Raw genomic sequence first — 19,333 nt, 5'->3', positions numbered from 1 at the left:
TGGTTAGGTTTAGGCAACAAAACTACTTAGTTAGGTTTAGGTAAAGATCGACTTGGTTAGGTTGAGGCAACAAAACTACTTACTTAGTTAAGTTTAGGAATAGATCGACTTGGTTAGGTTTAGGCAACAAAACTACTTAGTTAAGTTTAGGAAAAGATCGACTTGGTTAGGCTTAGGCAACAAAACTACTTGGTTAAGTTTAGGAAAAGATCGACTTGGTTAGGCTTAGGCAACAAAACTACTTAGATAGGTTTAGGAATAGATCAACTTGGTTAGGATTAGGCAACAAAACTACTTAGTTAGGTTTAGGAAAAAATCGACTTGGTTAGGTTAAGGAAAAAATCGTGGTTATCTTGAGTAACCGGGTCACGAGTTCTGCAAAGAGACATTGCTGTTGAGTTTTTTCACACCAAAACAATCTAGATTGATAAATAGCACTACAGGAAAAATCTGTACTTTTGATTTTGGGGTGAACTGTCCCTTTAAGATGCATCACAAAGCCTCTGTTGAAGGGCACTTAAGCGTTTTGCAGAGTGAAGGGCCAGGAGCCTCCTTTGGATTTCAGCGTGTGCCCTGATGGAATAATGATATTGAAGTTCAGGCAATCACAGCTGATGAAGGCTTTATGAAAGGATTTCACTTTTCATCATTCAACCTTGTCTGATGTTTTCTGTTTCATTATTATTCACAAAGCCTGTCAGAACAAGAAGTGCTGGTGGTCCGTGTGTGTGGGTTAGGGCATGATTTAATAAAACGTTATTTCAATTTTGTGGTAGATTCAATCTTCTGTTAATCTACTATTCTGTGTAATTCCAAAGAATGCAATGAAAAAAACATGAAATGATGTCTGCAGTGTCGCAGTTTGCTGATACCTCTGATCATAATGGAACATTTGCTTTAGAAGAACTTTCAACTGCTGTTTCTGACACTGACATCAGTTAATTTTAATTCACTCCAGTGCAACTCTTACTGTGATTTAATTTAGTCTTTGATTCATCACAGATAATTGGAGAAAAGCACTGGTCTCTGTCCCTCTGAGGATATTCTATATAGGAACACACACACTTAGACAAACTGATCCCAGTTCAGCAGCACTCCTACTCTGAGGCTATGTTAAGAATGATTCAGAAATGCATTGTACTCTGTCTTGAAAATGATTTTGTAGTCACACGTCATATAATCCCAGCACCTGAGAATGTTTTGCACCTCTTTTGAATGAATGACCATGCTTGAATACATGTCATTGTCAGAACTTTTTTGTAGCATCACAATTAGCACTAAAAAAAGACTATTCTCGCTACTAATGTGATTACTATTTGTCCATACTCTGATATTATAGCCTATAATCTGCTGTCCCAGTGTATACCTAAGAGTTAGTGTAACTGCAGCATGCTGACGTGTAGATTGCTTGTGGGACAGCAGCCGTGATGCTGATAGCTAATAATGATAGTACTAATATGAATTGCACTTTTCTGTACAGCCTCCTGATCTCGTCTCTGAGGTCTGGTCCTGGTTTCCCATGATCCTCTCCTGACTCTTAAAGGGGACATATCATTAAATAATAGGTATCTGGAGTGCTTATCAACCTACCATCTGTGAAATAAGACAACCCAGTCTCTTAAAGAGACAGGCACTAAAACGGAGCGTTTCAGTCAGAGGGTGAATACAGGTATATTCAGACAGACAGTATGAGAAAAACAATGTGTTTTTTTTTTACATTAAAGCGTGTAAACATGTTCTACTAGAAACCCAAAATACAAGTATGAACCTGGAAATGAGCATGATATGTCCCCTTTAATATCACCTCTCACTGCTGGCATTCAGAGCGATAGTGAAGGGAGAATACTGCAGGTTGTTTTAAAGGTTACTGCCAATCATCACCGGTTTCTTTATGTCTTGTTGGTGTCCATACGAATCAAGAGTTCTCCTTCAGTAGAAGCTATTTGCTGCCATTCATGGTTTTGAAATTTAAAAAATATATATAATGAATACATGAAATATGAAAACTTGAAGCCTCCATGTGGCTGAGTCAAACTATAGTTTGTTTTATTGTTATTTCATGATATCTGAGTTGAGCGTTTCTTAGTGTTTTATGTTACACGTTCATTTCTGTCAATCACGGGAGGAAATAAAAGTTTACATTAAAAAAAAATAAAAATAAATGATTGTTAACATTTTGGCTCATGCTTTTATCAAAGGCATCAGTATTTCTTTTCTTTTTTTCAACTGACACTGATACTCTCCTTTAACACTTTTGAATGTTTTGACTCAGTCCCGCTTACATCGTCCTGCCCCGGAACAACCCTGTCTCTTTAAGAAAATTACGTTCCCATACATCTGAACTGCATCCTCAATTACGTTTCGAGGGAATGTAATTTCTCCTGGATCACGGTCGCTGTTTTAGACATGTGGTTAACGTAGTAAATTGAAACAAAAAATGCATCAAAACTACTTTTTTAGGTTTAGGCATTAAAACTAGGGATGCACCAATCCAACTTTATATATATGTATATATATATATATATATATATATATATATATATATAAGAACAATTAAATAAATGTATATATATATATATATATATATACATTTATTTAATTGTTCTTTATTATTCAAATAATAAAACGTACACCAGCAAAAAATCTTAAAAATTAAGAGGAATTAAAATTTCCAGTATATAATGTGTTTAGTATATAAACATAGAACTGAATTGAATAGATCGGCCCCCATTGTCACCAATATCCGAGCCAGCTATTTGAATCAGTATCGGCCGGTATCGGTAACGATGCATCCCTAATCAAAACTACTTGATTAGATTTCGTAAAAAAAATAAAACATCGTGGTTTGGTTTAAGATAAGTATGTTTGTTAAGTTATTAAGCTAAGGATGTAAATTAAAATAAGTCAACGTTGACTTTTAGTTTCACTCGGGACACAAACAGCGGTCTCCTGGGTGGAAGTCCTGTGTTTGTTTGACCGGTCCACAGCCAGTCCTCCTACCTGTGCAGACCTCATTACAGACGTATTTGTGATACATTAAAAACAAACGTAATCCATAAAAAAATAGGTTTCCCCTTGAAACGTAATTTTAGTTCCGTTGTATGGGAACGTCATTTTTGTTTTTGTTTTTTCCAAAATGACACCGGTACTCTCCTTTAATATCGCTGACAATAGAATATATATATAGACTTGAAGCTGATGTTTATTTTACATTTTCAATTCATCATTCTAATGGGCATTAAAAGTTGCATTCTCTCCACAGAACATATACGCTCCCCTATGGTTGTACAATGGTTTTGGGAAACCCCAGAGTTAGGATAGCTCTAGAGGTAAAATTAGATTAGTTGTTTTAGCACAAGACTCAGGCACGAGAAATATACTCACTGTCAATGTTACTGCTGTTGCTTCTGCAAAAACTAACAAATAATGCAACTAAAAAGAAAACTTTTACATGAAAAAAAATCACCTTTCCTTTTCACTTGAACTCAAAGTCCATGCTTATGAGAGGCTAAATCAAATTCTTCATGTTTTTGTTAAAGAAATGTGGGATGAAATGAAGTATGTTTTTTTTTTTTTTTTAATCTGTGTGAACTCTGACGTATGAAGCTGACACAAACACTTCATTTAGGACAGTCTGGCTTTGGTTTACATGTGTGTTTAAATGTAGATTTGTCCTTTTTGTGGTTGATTTTCAGCCCAATATAACTCTATTTTGCTAGTATTCTGTATGTTTGGGTAAAAGGCAACAAGTCTACTGTGTTGTTTGATTGATTGATTTAACATTGAAGTGTGTATTCCTCAGGATAGTGCAAGTTAAGTTGTAAGTGAAAAAAGAACAGTTGAAAGGAGACATTACAGTATGTTCAACACAGTCTCACGGCAGTTCGTGAAATAGTCACAAAACGTAATCTATTTGATTCGTGTACATAGACACAAATTTCCTTTTTTGTGTGACCCTCAGCCATGACTTTCAACAACGTATTGTTGTTGTGCGTTTTCCTATGAATGTCCAGCAACACGTGAGGCACGTGTCAATTTCTGCTCTAGTCTTTTCAAAATAAAACTACTTAGTTAGGTTTAGGGATAGATACACTTAGTTAGATCGACTTGGTTTGGGTTTAAATAACACTGGAAGTGCAGTAACTTAAGTACTGAAGTTACATGACAAAAAAAGGGCACGCACTAATTACGAAATCTGATCTGAGATCTGCAAAACCTTGCTAAAACTCTTGCGAGACTCACTTCCCGACGACCTTACCCTAACCTTAACTATTCAAGGTCAATGCCTAACCATAACCCTTCGAGATCAGTTCCTAACACTAACAATCTCACGAGAGTTTCCCCAGTTTGCTGACTCCCTTTTATAGCCACTACTACAAAAACTACTTAGTTTGCTTTAGGAAAAGATCACTGTTTGGGTTAAGATATCTCCGGAAGTGCTGTAACTTAAGTAAAGAAATGACGTGACAAATCAATCAACTTTGACTTGTGGTTTCACACGGGACATGGAGTCTACTGGGTGGAAGTCCTGTGTATTTTGACCCACTCCGACCTCCTCCCTAAATGCCGTTCACCGCTCTTTTACACTTCCCGGTTCACAAATCAAAACATTAAATTTCACGAACTGCTGTGCGACTGAGCCGGTACTGTATGTTATACCCAGATGTTTTTTGATACTACATATTCTGGTCTGGCCACTGGTGTGTCGTTTCATTTTGAAATCACTTGAATGCTTCATACCGAAGAGTTCAGATCTCATGACGTTTTGTTTTTTTCTAAAGCTGGGTAATCATTGACTCTAACGATACTTCACTGAACTGCCATGGACAAGTGGCCTCACCCCCTTGTTTGCTTGAAGAGTAAATCAATGATTATTTATATACTGGCACTATATACTAGACCTTTTGGCATCCTGCAAAGACTTTTTATAAAGCTTCTCTTTTTTCTGTAATGAATGAATAACTCCAATTAAATGAATTTTCAATCAAAAGTTTAATTTTGTTTGTGTGTGTCTCTGCTTTTCATGCACTTTCCATTTCATTCATACAAACTCAAGAATTTCCCATTTGAATGCCAGGACAGCGTTTGTTTAAATAAATAGTCTACAGAAGAATCTCAGAGTCTTCAAACATTTTTCAGATCAATATCAGCTCTTCAACTTCAAATATACCCGGAGTAGCTGGTAGAATAGAGAATAGATCCCCTGCCTGTGGGTAGAGTGGGTGTTGCAGCTTTAGGGCTGCAGCTTACTTACATAACACTTTCTGAGTGCTTTTACTTCAGTGTGTAAGACAGTTGGTGGTACTGAAGAGGGTTTTCTGTCAGAGAGGGGCACCCCTACCAGTTGATGATCAACAGAAGGCAAACATCATAAACTCATGGACGGTTTCGCTCTCAGAATAAGTACTACGGAGTATTAGGACCACATTGAGGGAAAAGAAATTGGAGATTTCCAGAATAAAGTTATAACTTTACGAGAAAAAAAGAAAATAGCACGTACAATTAATACTTCATAATATTATGGCTTTATTCTCGAAATCTCAGATTTATTTTTTTCCCTCAATGTGGCCCTAATACTCCGTCGTACCGTCGTACCATAGACCTACAACAGTGATAAATAAAAATGAAAATGTAAACAAAAAACAGTTATTCATTTCCATTTTTATAAATCCACAGGGAGCCACTGGAGAGGAGCTGAAGAGCTGCGGGTTGCTGACCCCTGCATTAGGGTAATCAATTCAACCTAAAGTTTTTTAAGTTGTCATGGATGGTTGCAAACTAACTAGGTAATCAAAATTATCATGCCATCTGTCAATCTGTATGCCATTACTACATATTATATATATTTTTTACATGTCATTGTTTCTGTTTTATATTTGTGTCTCCATCCACACTAGTCTGCTGAATCAGTGTTGAGGATTTTAGGAAGACGACCCTTTCTTTGCTTCAGGCATACCAGTATAATATAGTATAACACACATTAAACAGCAGCAGCCTCGTACCACACTTCTCTCTGTGACTTTATGCAAAAAATATTAGCAAATGTCGTGCATGTTCCCAAACCCTAACCCACGTTTAGTTCCATCGTCCCCTTTTTTATATCTATCATCAGAGCTCTGCGATGGTCACTTTAAACCCTCACAGCCCCCTTTCTACTGGATGTTGGCAATTCAGGAAATTCAGCTCACACACACACACACACACACACACACACACACACACACACACGCACACACAACAGGCCCATCCTGCTCCTTGCAGAAGGCGCCCTGGCCATCAGCCAATCAGGGCGCAGCAGGATATGACGTAGCGTTCCAGCACTAGGAAGCCCTGCGACTGGCGCGCCAAATTTCAAAGGACTTCCTCCTGGGAGGACAGAAGCTGCACCGACGCAAACAACAAAACCTCTGCAGAAACTAGTACATTAGAGTTTGATTTCAAGTCGTAGCAGGTGAATCCGGCCGGTGGAGCAGAAGACGACGGTCTGCGGAGGGATATCAGATGTCAGAGAGGAGTAGGTCTGTTTGGATGTTTGCAAGAGGAAGCTTTGACTTTCATTCTGTCCTACAGGGAACTAACGACAGCTCGATTCAGCTTCAGGCTTCAGGCTTAATCCTGTTCCTCACTGACAAGCTAAACAAAACCAGGACTACTAATAAGTCATTGCTTCATATGCACGTTTAAGTGAATCTGCAGATTCCACGAGGATATAATCTGCACTTATTGTTGCAGAAACGAGGTTTTAATGTGACAAGCCGGTCATTTCTGGTTGTGTCTCGCTTTGTGTGGTGATCCCATGATCTGTGTGCATGCAGCTGATGCACTGCATGCGGTGCACACTGCAGCTAGTGACAGGTTATAATGCTCTGTTGTAAACAGGGAATCTGGTTATATGATAGGCATCATGACACAGGGGCTACTAATAAGATCAGATATTCATTTTTTAATTTGCAATGTACAGCAGCAAAGGGGATAGTGCAAAAAACAAGATGCATCAACTAACAGTAAAAAAGAGCTAAACAAAGTGTAACAATATGAAGTCTGATTTGTGTCCATGCGGTGCACACTGCAGCTAGTGACAGTTTATATGTTCTGTTGTAAACAGGGCTGTGTGTCTGCAATAATCTGGTTATATGGTAGGCATCATGATACAGGGGTTACTAATAAGATCAGATATTCCTTTATTAGTTCTGCAGTGGGGACATTTGCAGTGTACAGCAGCAAAAAACAAGATGCATCAGCTAACACAGTAAAAAAAGACCTAATGAAAGTGTAACAAAATGTGAAGCATTTAAATAGAATGAAGTACAAAAATAGGAGCAGTATATAGAGTATTGACAAAAAACAGACTATTAACAAAATTGCACAAGAGGAAAATGATATTGCACAGTGAGAATTACACCTGAGTAGTAATGATATTGCACAGTCAGTATACAGTATCGTGCAGTTCTTGTTATTAGTATTATTGATACTGTAACTAAGACATGTTTATGCAATCAAAACAGTGAGATCTACATTTGCATATATATAAATATTATCTCTATATTTTCTCACACCCCTAGTTGTAAAATGAGCATCTGTATGGTTCTGTTTCAGTGTGACATTATCTTAATTTAACGCGATCCTGTAATGAAACGTGTTTTTGTGCTTTTTATGTCGTCTTTAAGTGTCAAAGTAAATCACATTTCTAAAGTCTAAGCTGTTTCTCAGACACTAAGTAGAGCAATTAAGCAAAAGGCCTTTTCTTTTATTTCAAGGATTTGTCTTTTTTGTTTTCTTTCAGATCACACAGACCTCAGCTGTTCCACCCTGTCAGGCTTCCCACCTGTAATTGATGTCAGGAGCCTGGGATTTTAATCTCACACACACACACACACACACACGAACACACGAACACACGAACACACGAACACACAGATGACAGCTGTTCAAACCTGGAAAATATTAAACGTCAGAACTCAAGCTAAGAGTCACGGCTGTCAAGTTGTTTTTTGGCAGGTTTACTTTTTTTTTTAATGTTTACTGCACCTTTTGGTTCAACAGAGTAACACACCGGCTGTCCACGTTACTGAAGCTCTTTATTCTCAAATCCATCTGCTTATAGCCTCCGCTCCGCGGGGGATTTAGTCTGTTTGAGTTTGAGCTCATAACAGAGTGCCGAAGCTCATTTCCACACTTCAGCAGCTTATACAGTGCTCCGTATCCTCATTATTTATTCATGTATTCACAGCAGGGCACGACAAGTCATCAGCTTTCCATACTAATGCAAACACCTGTTTCTCAGGGCTGCTCCACCTGCCTGTAACCTTCCCACTCTCACAGTATATTTCATCCTGTGGTATAGCTTTATGTTAGCAGGCAGCACCTTTTGGTCAAATGCCTTCAGTTTAACTTCAGCCCACTAGCAAAGAATCCAAAAATGGATTGCAGCTTCCTGTAACTCAGGGCCTGTCACAGATCGGGTGTGGGCCTCTGGGCAGGTGAGGGTGGGGGGGCTTAGACAATCAAACCCATCAGTCATGCTGTCCGGGGTGCAGCCGTGCTTCCAGTTGCTTCGGATCGGCTCGTCGGCCGGCGACTCGGCGCGGGACCTGTACACGTTCAGGCCGGCGCTGAGCCACTCCGTGTTCCGACTGGGCCGGGCGGCGGAGCTGTGCGACGTCACGCTGGACTCCACGACGGTGTCACGGATCCACGCCGAGCTGCACGCGGAGAGGGAGGCGGGCGAGGGTGACGAGGCGCCGCAGGAGGAGGGCTGGAGGGTCCACATCAAGGACAGGAGCAGTCATGGTGAGAGACACACAAGTTTTACACCCTCTTACAAGAAATATCAGAAATATACGGGGAAACATTCACACAGAAACATTCACACAGAAACAAGAATACAGATACTAAATACTGTGAACACACACATACACACGCGCTGAAACACATACACAGTCCTCTGCTGAAGTACTAACACCTGTACCCTGACAGCAGCTGAGCCCCACAAACCAACACACACACACACAGCTATTAACTCCCCAAACCCAGCTGTAGACGTACAGAGTAGGTGAAGCCTCAGACGAAAGCACGTTGAGCGCTAAATGCATCTCTGAAACCTCAACTTTGAAAACTTTTCAATCATCTCTCCCACTAGAACGGGGGGGGGGTTTCACGCTGCACTTGGCTCCAGGCTCAGTGAGCTGTTAGCCCGAGGCCAAAGCTGCATTCACACCAGATCATAATCTATTATTGCCCGTCATTTTGTATTTTAATTTTTAATGATAATAAGACATATGCCGATTTAAAGATGGAGAAAAAAAGTAAAGTGTAAGCTTTTTGTCAAATTCAGTGATTATCTCCTCACGGTCCGCACGATGTCCGCTCCGGTCTTCTGTCCTGTGTGACACATCTGGATTTTTTCTTTTCTTATTTTAAAATTGATTTTTTAATGCCAGAATCTATACCTGGCATCTAGAATCTATATCTTATTGAACTATATATTGCTTCATTTGAGTCTATGCAGATGTAGAAGGAAGTTACTGCTTTTATTGTTGTAGTCTGAGTAACGTGATGTCAGATCTGTTCCGTATCCGTCAACCAAAACAAAATGCAGCGAGCCGAAACGACCTAGTAGAAAACGGCGGAGGATACGCCCTGCACCCTCACATGTTAAATCCAGCGTGGTAAACACTACACATCCAGTAAAGGATGGAAACACTTTGGGTTTCACACATTGCAGGAAAAGCAGAGCTAGACATCACGGCTAAAGCTGCATGCTAACTCTGTCACGGTCAGGAAACGTTATCGTATCGCGGAAACGTTACGGTCGAGCCGGCCGTCGCTCTCGTCTCCGTGGTCAAATGGGCCGACGCTACGACTGTAGAGCACCCAGATACTGACATTTATGTTAAATGCATTGAAACGGCCCCGATGGAGCTGACCATGGATGGATAAAGAGAACGGAAAGTCCCTAGAAGTGTATGATTCAACTCTTCCTCATGGTCTAGCGTTAACAAAGTTAACAAAAGTCACAGTAATTGTAGAATCGCAATACATATGGAATCGTGATAGTATTGAATTGGGAGATAGGTGTATCGTCCCAGCCCTAATAATCAGTGCATTATATACAGTCATCAGTCCGTAGTGGTCGTCCACGACGGAGAGAATGAGATGGATCTGATAGGTGAATGTTCAGAGGGATAGAAGGGGAGCAAATGAACAACAGGAGTAATAAGGAGCAAAGTGTTGAAGACTAAGCACCAGCAGTGGATGTGATCTCTGTGAAACGGCTCCGTATCCTATGTCAGAGGTATTCAATCCGTCTACCTCAGATGGCTGATAGTGTTTAGTGAAAGCTGAAGAGTACATGGTGAGGAAGGAGGAGACCGAGAGGGAGAGTTGTGTCTTCTTTGCTTCCGTCCGATGGACTGTGTCTGACAGGATCTAAACTAAACTCTTACTGCCTAATTTTTCAAGTAATTTCACAGTCTGTTTCACACATTTTTCATTTCTGCTATTAAAATTACATGTTAGTATTCGCTGTACATTTCTCATTTTGGTGCTGTCGTGGCCGTTTGATTGCCTCGTAGCCTTCCAGCTCCTCAAATCCTGTTCCACTTCCCCCCCGCTCTGGAAGCTATAAACACACCGTCAACAAATGGCTTTCTCTGGTGGCTCAGCTCGCTTGATTTATTCTTTCTTGTTTGTCAGATGTTCATATATATTCAGAATTCTGTGATGGTGTGGCGCCAGGTAGCATTGCTTGTTTGTGTTCATTTGGGCTCCGACCACTTCCACGTCTGTGTGTCCTATTTGAGAGTCTCTAAAGGAGCAGGCTTCAGTGCCGGCAGTAGATTTCATTGCTCTACTTGTGTTGCTAGGCACCTGGGTGAACGAGGTCCGCCTCCAGCCCGGCGTCCAGTGGGAGCTCTCAGATGGCGACACGCTGACCTTCGGCGGCCAGTCGTCTCCAGGGAGCCCGGAGTTCTACTTCCTCTTCCAGAAGGTCAAAGTTCGCCCGCTAGACTTCGATGCCATCACGATCCCAAAGGTAATCCTGTTGTTATTTTTTAAAGGGGACATATCATGAAAAACTGCTTGTGCACAAACATCTGGTTATCTACGTCGTCCCATATGGGAAGGAAAAGTCAACTTTCTGTGCCGTTTAAAAGATAGAATCAGACGCTCTCATTATTCAGACTTTAACTAAAGCCCCCCTCCAGCCAGAGGTACTTCCTGTTTTTTCAATTAACGTTTGTTCTCAAACAGAGAATGGGGGTGTGGTTAACAGTCAGACGTAATTCATTACCATGGCAACCAGATTGCATCCTTTTTCAACCCAGTTTTGATGCATTTCCTGTTTATCGGACCACAAAATGAGAAAAGCATTAGCGCAACACACCGACTCTCTCTCACTCGCGCTCTTCTTTACCGTCTCCTCCTGGCGAGGCGGCCGGCCGTCTGGCTGCTGCTGCACCGAGGAGCTGCACCGCCGCACGCCGGCCACAGCGCACCGCAGGACGGATAGACAGAGGTTCACCGTTTGAAATGCAGTTTCGGGACGTTTTTAGAGGTGCACCGTCCACCAGCACCGGCCGCTCTCGCCTCAGCTCCCAACACCGCACCGACACCGACACCGCACCGGGCCGCACTGAGATTCCTTTATTTCTCTAACGGGACTTTTCTCTTGTTTTCTTTTGGGCTGAAAGTTGTGCGCTCACCGTCGTCTGGACCTGTTAGAGGCCGGCAAAACTCCAAAATGGGGAGATGAGTGCGCTTGCAGCTTGGAGGATGACCTTTGACCTGCATCTTCTACTACAGTCATACGTCATATTCCCATTTTAGCGACAACCTTCTTTTTTTTTACTTTGAGCACAAAATGATTTATTTGGCAAACAGTGTGTTTAATCAACTTGGTCAGGAAGTGACTAAAATAAATGTGAAATATCATAGAAATGTCCGAATACACTGGATACCGGAGGGGAGCTTTAAAAACCTGCTCATTAATGTAGAAATTGAACAGAAGGAGACTTCTTCTGAAAATACATGTGCCAAACAAATGATACAAGCACCTGATGGATATTTACATTTGGCCTCAACTGTATGGAGTTCTAATTTGTATACCTCGTCTCCTAGGCGGGCACTTTCTCCTCCGACATACAGAACCGGATCAGAACTAACCTGGACCGCAAGGTGGCCGCCAACCTGGACCTGTCCAAGCTGTCCATCAACCGGGCCACCGTCATCCTCAACTCCATCGGCAGTCTGAGTAAGATGAAGGGCAGCGCCTGGACCTTCCAGAGGAGCCACAGCCACGAGGGAACCGCCTCGGACCCCGGCTCCTCCTCTCCGCCTCCTCGGGCCGCGGGCTTGTCCTCTCTGCTCCCGCCCTCCACGCCGCCGTCGTTCTCCTCCGCAGCCTCGGCACCTTCGGCAAAGTGCCTCCAGTCGGCGTCCAGGAGCCGGAGGAAGTCGGCTCACACGGTGCTCCTCGAGGACGACAGCTCAGACGAGCCCCGGAGTCGAGGAGGTAAGGCTCGGCGTAATGCTGCAATAAATACCACGCCGAGCTTTCTGTGAACGTTGGGAGGCTCAACGCTTTTATAAGGAAATGTGTTTTTTGGCAACGCTTAAAATGGGCCTTTTTAACACTGAACCCAGGTCAGTTAATTAACACTGGACCCAGGTCAGTTAATTAACCTGGACCCAGGTCAGTTAATTAAGGAAGTGTAAAGGATATTAGCTTTTATTCAGGCTGATAAAATTCATGCAAAAAACATTTTTTTAATTCAAGTTTTCACTGAAGAAAATCTAACGAGGTTAAAACAGCAGAAAAAGAGCAACTATAAATAAATTGATCAGCATCGAAGTCACAGTTAAAGTTAACGAGTTCAGACGCATGCAGGCTTCTAAATTATTTTCACTGTCTAGATGTGATCGCTACTCCTTTTACAATATTCTCATTTCTACGTTGTTCAGCTCCAGCCGGAGTCGTGGAGGACGGACAGAGGTCGAGGGGGAAAAAGAGGCGACGGCTCTACAAGTCAGAGTCTGAGAGTTTCAGCTCCCCGCCTCCTCTGCCGCTGCAGCACAAGAGCCACAACGACGTCCAGCGACGGCCGCTGGAGGCCAAGCCCTTCCCCGTCGGCATCAGGACCATCGGCAGTTTCCACGGCGCCATGACGAACAGCAGGCTCAACCACCACCTCCTCCAGGCCTCCTTCACCAACCCCGCAGTCCACAAACAGGAAGTGCACCGGGTCAAGACGGTGATGCACGGCAACATCGCAGCTTTCCGCCAACAGAAACCCGCCCACAGCTCTACCACGGCGCTGAGAGGCCGGCGGAGGGCTCACAGCTCTCCGGTATTCTCCCCTCTGGTGGTCGGAGGGGAGAACTACAGTCTGGCCTCGCCTTCAGTGAGGATCCGCACAGAGGAGAGAGGCCGGGTGCAGTTCAACAGATTTCACCATCCAACAAGGTAGGATGTTTATGGAGGATTCCAGAAATCTCTGTCTTTGCCCCGTTATATATATCATGTTATATATATCATGATATATATATCTGTAGAATTAGTGCACCTCTTTTTTTTCTGTCCCAACACCTCTAGGAGTCACCAAAGTCATTTTCATGCTGAGTTATGTCCAATCTATCTATTAATCTCTCTATTAATAATCAGGTTAATTGTGAACTAATCGCTGATATAACAGAATGTAACACTACAGAGTGAGCCATCTGATTTTTATTCCCTTTTTTTGAATGTTAAGAAATCTAAACATGTAAAACATCCTTTAACAATAACTTGTCTCTTCCTCTTTCCTCCTCCTCTTCTCTCCTTCTCTCCTTCTCTCCTTCTGTCCGTCTTTTCTTCTTCTCTCCCCGCAGTAAGCGCCGTGGCCGCCCCAGAAAACACCCGCTCCTTCCCCGGCCTTCCCTGCCCTCTCCATCCTCCTCGTCCTCCTCTTCCACCTCCTCCGCCTCGTCCTCCTCCGGCTCCTCCTCTTCGTCCTCTGACGACGAGGACGATGACGACGACGAAGAGGAGGAAGAGGGGGAGGCGACGGGCGGGGCAGTGGAGCCGTGCGCGGCGCCGCGGTGTCGGCTCCCCCAGCAGGACACGGTGCAGTGGATCCAGTGTGACGTGTGCGACGCCTGGTACCACATAGACTGTCTCCACGTGGACCGCAAGAAGCTCCTGAAGGACCCCAACGCCGACTTCCACTGTGGCTGTCGCTGATATGAGAGAATCCCAGTTTGAGACGATGGATCCAGTTTTCAAGCTTTCAAGTTCCCTAAAATGTTTATTTCCTTCAGCCACGCTCGTGGAAAATCAATTTCATCGAAGGTTGCTACTTCTTCTTCTTCTAACGACCAGCATGCAGTGCTTCTTTCTCACCGCAACCGCCGCTGGCGAGCGCAGGAACAGAGTTTCCTTCAATCTTTACATCCTGATCTTCCCCAAGTTTGAGGATTTGTGACCCAACAGTCACACAGCTGCTTCATAAACCTCTCACCCGCTCACTTTCAGGGCTGAAACGGTAATGAAATGTCTCAGGTTGGATTTCATTATGACTTTGACTGCCTGGAGAGGTGCGGTCAGGGGCGGGAAAACATGATGAAATGTTTCTGAGTACACTCCCACCGTGGCTGTCGTCGACCAGGGGGCAGGCAGCCTTCAGGAAGATTAATGAAACGTTTCAGATCCGGCCGCCGCAGTCGGAGTCTTTACACTCTCAGATGTCTCAGTGCAGCCACCTACACTATTTTAACTATTTTACAAGGCCAAGTTTTCAGGGCAGGATAGGACCTTCAACGACTATTTCCGTGTTTTTGGGTGGCCAACAACAGCCTCCCTCCCTCCCCAAGAGAAACCAGCGCTGGGCCGGTATCTTCCCACCTCAGTGACGATAAAACTTGATGAAATGTTTCCGTGCAGCCTCTCAGGGTGGCAGCAGCTGTCTAGGAGTGGGCGTGTGATGTTTCAAGACAATTAAATGCTAGGAAATGTGTCAGCAGACTCCCATTGTAGCTGCTGATGAGCGCGCTTGAGGGATGATAATCAAATGTTTGAAGGCACTTGTGCAGAAGCAGCTGCTGGATTTTGTGGGGGGCTGAATGTGAGCAGTGGGACTGTTGTTAGAAGACGTCTGAGTGCAGACTGACAGTGTGGCGGCTGCTGCTGCTTTGGGAGGGACTCATTACCAGTGAAATGTCATGAAATATCATCCGCTGATGTAACGCGGATAAACAGATTCAGGAAGGCCTCGTCGTTTCTGACTGGCGGGTTGAGTCGTAGATGAGTCTTCCCTACAGATCGATCTCTTCGCACTACTGAACTCCCGGGTCTCAAAGTGGACGCTTGTGTCCTGACAGAACTGTCCTCCACCTCTGAACAGCATGTACACATGTCTTTATCAGGTGCTGCTTGAATTGGTTCAAAATTCTTCTCTTAAGCACCTTTTCTAGTATTTAAATCTAAATGTTGTCTTTGATTGGCTCGCCTGGTCAAAACCAGTCTATCATAAAGAAGCAGTTTACCTCTCGTATAACCTGTATAGTAGTTCTGACTCATCCAGATAACAGTAGTGTTAACAATAGAGTTTGTCTTGGCTGGTGTTGTGTAAAAAAGGCGTCTACTTTAATCATACCACTATGGCTGTTTTATTTGAAGTGGAAGAAAATGTAGAAAACTTCTTGATTCTTGAGCAATAAAATCAGAAAAAAACCCAGAAAAAAACTCTAAAATAAGTATTTTTGTTTTAACTTGTTAATGTCATAATTAAGAGTAGACTGGTTACAGCACAGTCTGGATTGACTGGTGACACAGTGCAGCAGGATGTAACATGCAAGTAGCTCTCTAGACCAGTTATTCTCTGAGTGTTGTTCCGTGGCACTCTGTCAGGGGGGTCCAAAGAATTAGCTATGAATTATAAAATTGTGCTGTAGCATTTAGGGATGCACCGATACCAATACCAGTATCGGGTATCGGGTCCGATACTGAGCTCATGTACTCGTACTCGCAAAACGGCTCCGATACCACTTTATGGCAGCGTGACGTTAACCTCTCGTCAGCACCTTTCAGGTCACAGCATATTGGGTCCATTACTACTACTAGGAACTCTTGAATCAGTCACTTCACTCAGGGCACAACGAACCGTTCCTGCTGCTGCTTAGCTTAGCTTATTAGCCAGACAGCTGGCTGGCAAGCATGTAGAGATATTTGAGTCAGTCCACATCATCAAGTGCACCAAACACCAAAGCAGCTAAATTTAGAAAATGTGACGACAGTTCCATGGAGTGTCGGCGACGGGAGACCAGAATGTGTCTTCAGGTGCCGGCGAATGAAGCCATGAAACCGGGCCGAGCTCCATCTGATTACAAAGCACCCAGAATATCAGGACAGAACAAAGTGGTGTTAACATGATTCATACTGAAATGTGTTTCTGTTTATGACTATCAAACAGGTCTGAAGTATTGAGGTTGAAAAGTTTTAGAATACAAATAGTTCCAATGGCATCTGAAGGTACAGATGGTAGTAAGCATTATGCTTAATCTGTGTTATGATTATGAGGGGTCCTGGGAAAATTGGCTCCCCTTTAAGGCGCCCTAAAAAGTTTGAGAACCCCTGGTCTACACAACATCACAAAGCAAGCAGGAAGTTGAAGGAGCTGCTTGGTTACTCAAATGTAAAAAGGAGGAAGAAGGTTTGAGTGTTGTCTGTTGATCTTCAGTCAGCTGTGTTTTGGTTTTGTACGTTTCATCCGCCAGTAAAGACCAAAAGTGTCGCATCCTCTTTTCGTCTCGTAGCCTGTGAGCTCTGAAGGTGTTTAAATGCCTGTTTACGTCTTCCGAGCTTCACTCAAAGAAATGTGCCGTCTCCTTCACCACATCACTCATCTCGTCGCTCGGCGTCACGCTGCTGTTGGCGCTCCTCGTTGTTTCTTTTGCTTTCATGTGTGCGTGCCAAACAACTGGAAAGGTCTTAACAAGGATGTTACGGAGGACATACCGCTGAGAGTGATGCTTTTTAATTGGCGAGGGAGAATTGAGAGTGATGAGAAACTGTTAGAACCAAAAAAAGGAGGTTATGAAACCTTTGTGATGTAAACAAAAAATGGAGAAAAAGCAGAATTCAGTGCAAATGAGTCGGTCGTTGTAATTCAAAATGCAGCTTCAAAGAAGAGCTACATTAAACAACATTTTGATGGACAACTTTCCCTTAAAGGATAACGGCAGTATTTTTCAACCTGGACCCTTTTTTTCAACATGTTCTTGTGTCTAATGGGGACAACAATTTCTTGAAACCAGTCCAGTGTTGAGGGAGAACGCCGTAGAGGGCAGCCGCTAAACGAGCTGTAATATAATCCCTCGGGCGACTCCTCACCGTCAGGTTACGTCCACTAACAGAGCTTGTTGTTGCCGCTGACAGGCTCAGATTGTTGTTATAAGTGTCTGACAACGTTATGGAAAGAACCCGACAGAGAAATGAAACCTTTTTCTTACGTTTCGCTTGATTCCGTCCGTTTGTTGTTGTGCGTCTCGCTCGGAGAAGCCTCGTTGTGAAACCTCATGTCTCACCCACGTTGTGGAAATCATCTAAATGTATGAACTGACAACACCGGCACTCCTCTCTCCCACTCCCACTCAACGTTTCCACCGTTGTCTGTCGGCAACAAGTCACATGACACAATAACAAACGGAAAGGTAAGAAAAAGATTTCATTTCTCTGTCGGGTTCTTTCCATAACGTTGTCAGACACTGATAACAACATTCTGAGCCTGTCAGTGGCAGAAATAAAGCTCTGCTAGTGGACGTAAACTGACGCTGAGGAGTCGCCCTGAGGGATTATAATACAGCTCGTTTAACGACAGCCGTCTGCAGCGTTCTCCCTCAATACCGGACCACAGTGTTTTAGTCAAGAACACCTAAACCAAGACCAAGACCAGACCAGTGTGAGTCCCACTCTGCATCACACACTTAAATATATATACAGTGGAACATGCAAACCAGAGACTCACATTCCCATAAAAACACCTACAGAAAACAAATGAATATTCCTCTTCATCTACCTCTTGTATAGTCATATATACTGTATATGTGCGTGTGTACGAGCAAGAAGTGATATCTTCGCAGTTGTGGTCTTGACCGGTCCTGAAATAAAATCACGATTCCCTTTTGTTTGAGACCAAGACCGAGTAAATGTGGTCGACCTTCAGAAAGTGGTCTTGAGACCGGTCTTGAGTACTACAACACTATCGACTGTTCCTGCGTGTCCTAAAAAAGATCTAATAAAGAAACTTTATGGCTCCAAGCTATAGACCAGACCAGCATGGCTTTATGGCTCCAAGCTCCAAGGGGGGAAGACTGAAGGGACATGGTGGCGATCAACCTTCATTTATTAAGGAAGGGGTCAGCAACCTGCATCTACGGAGCCACATGCGTCTCTTCAGCTCCTCTCCAGTGGCTCCATGTGGATTTATAAAAATTTAAATGAATAACAGTTTTTTGTTTATATTTTCATTTTTATTTATCATCGTTGTAGGTCTATGGTACGACGGTACGACGGAGTATTAGGGCCACTTTGAGAAAAAAAATAAATCGGAGATTTCGAGAATAAAGTCCTAATATTACGAGAAAAAGAGTCGCAATATTATAAAGTAGTAATTTTACGTGTTATCTTTTTTTCTCGTAATATTACGACTTTTTTTCTCGTAATATTTCAGCTTTATTCTGTAAATCTCAGATGTTTTTTCCCTCAATGTGGCCCTAATCTCCGTAGTACATTGTCTCTTTGGCCCTCACTGCATTAGACTTATATACTATATACTTAGACTATAAACTGTTACCTTCATCACAATGATCACATGTTTTGCGGCTCCAGATTTATTTATCTATTTCTTTGCCTAAAATGTCTCTTTTGATATTAAAGCTTGCTGAGCCCTGTATTAAGGGATCACAAACGCTCAGGTTCAGGCAAGATCGCAAAATAATTATTAGACGTGTGTATAAAACAAACGTTTCAGAGATGAATGCAGACGAACTGGTCAAAATTACAAATCAAACATGCCTCAAATTGCACCGAAGTCTATGACATCTTTGGTCTTCTATCCTCCTAAAGGTTTTGACTTTTTTGTACCCGTACGTGCCGGTCTGATGAATTGTAAATTGCCATTTTCCACAACTTTCTGATAATTAATCTCCTATTCATCATTTGCTGTCTGATATTTGATAAAGTCTTGCATATTGACTAACAGCTCTTTGCAGATCTGCAATATTTGCCCCTTTTTACGTCGCCTCAGACAAACCGCTTTCTTGTAACATCTTTCAAGGCTTTGACGGATTAAATCAA

The 19,333-nt window shown here is 42.8% G+C and overlaps 1 protein-coding gene across 2 annotated transcripts; it reads left to right on the top strand.

Moving 5' to 3' along the window:
* Positions 1 to 6,113: 6,113 nt before the first annotated feature.
* Positions 6,114 to 15,709, top strand: tcf19l (transcription factor 19 (SC1), like). 2 transcript variants are annotated; one of them, XM_037795916.1, is made up of 6 exons: positions 6,114 to 6,514; positions 7,784 to 8,790; positions 10,866 to 11,035; positions 12,121 to 12,514; positions 12,964 to 13,465; positions 13,870 to 15,709. In XM_037795916.1, the coding sequence occupies exons 2-6, from the start codon at positions 8,520 to 8,522 to the stop codon at positions 14,219 to 14,221; spliced, it is 1,689 nt and encodes a 562-aa protein (XP_037651844.1). In that variant the 5' UTR covers positions 6,114 to 6,514; positions 7,784 to 8,519; the 3' UTR covers positions 14,222 to 15,709. The 2 variants fall into 2 exon arrangements, with proteins under 2 accessions (XP_037651844.1, XP_037651843.1); XM_037795915.1 differs by having other exon boundaries at positions 6,114 to 6,518.
* Positions 15,710 to 19,333: the final 3,624 nt, after the last annotated feature.

This window comes from Sebastes umbrosus, chromosome 15 (assembly GCF_015220745.1).
Source record: "Sebastes umbrosus isolate fSebUmb1 chromosome 15, fSebUmb1.pri, whole genome shotgun sequence".
Taxonomy (NCBI): Eukaryota; Metazoa; Chordata; class Actinopteri; order Perciformes; family Sebastidae; genus Sebastes; species Sebastes umbrosus.
Note: the sequence above shows the minus strand (reverse complement) of the source record. Positions and strands in the feature narration are given on the sequence as shown.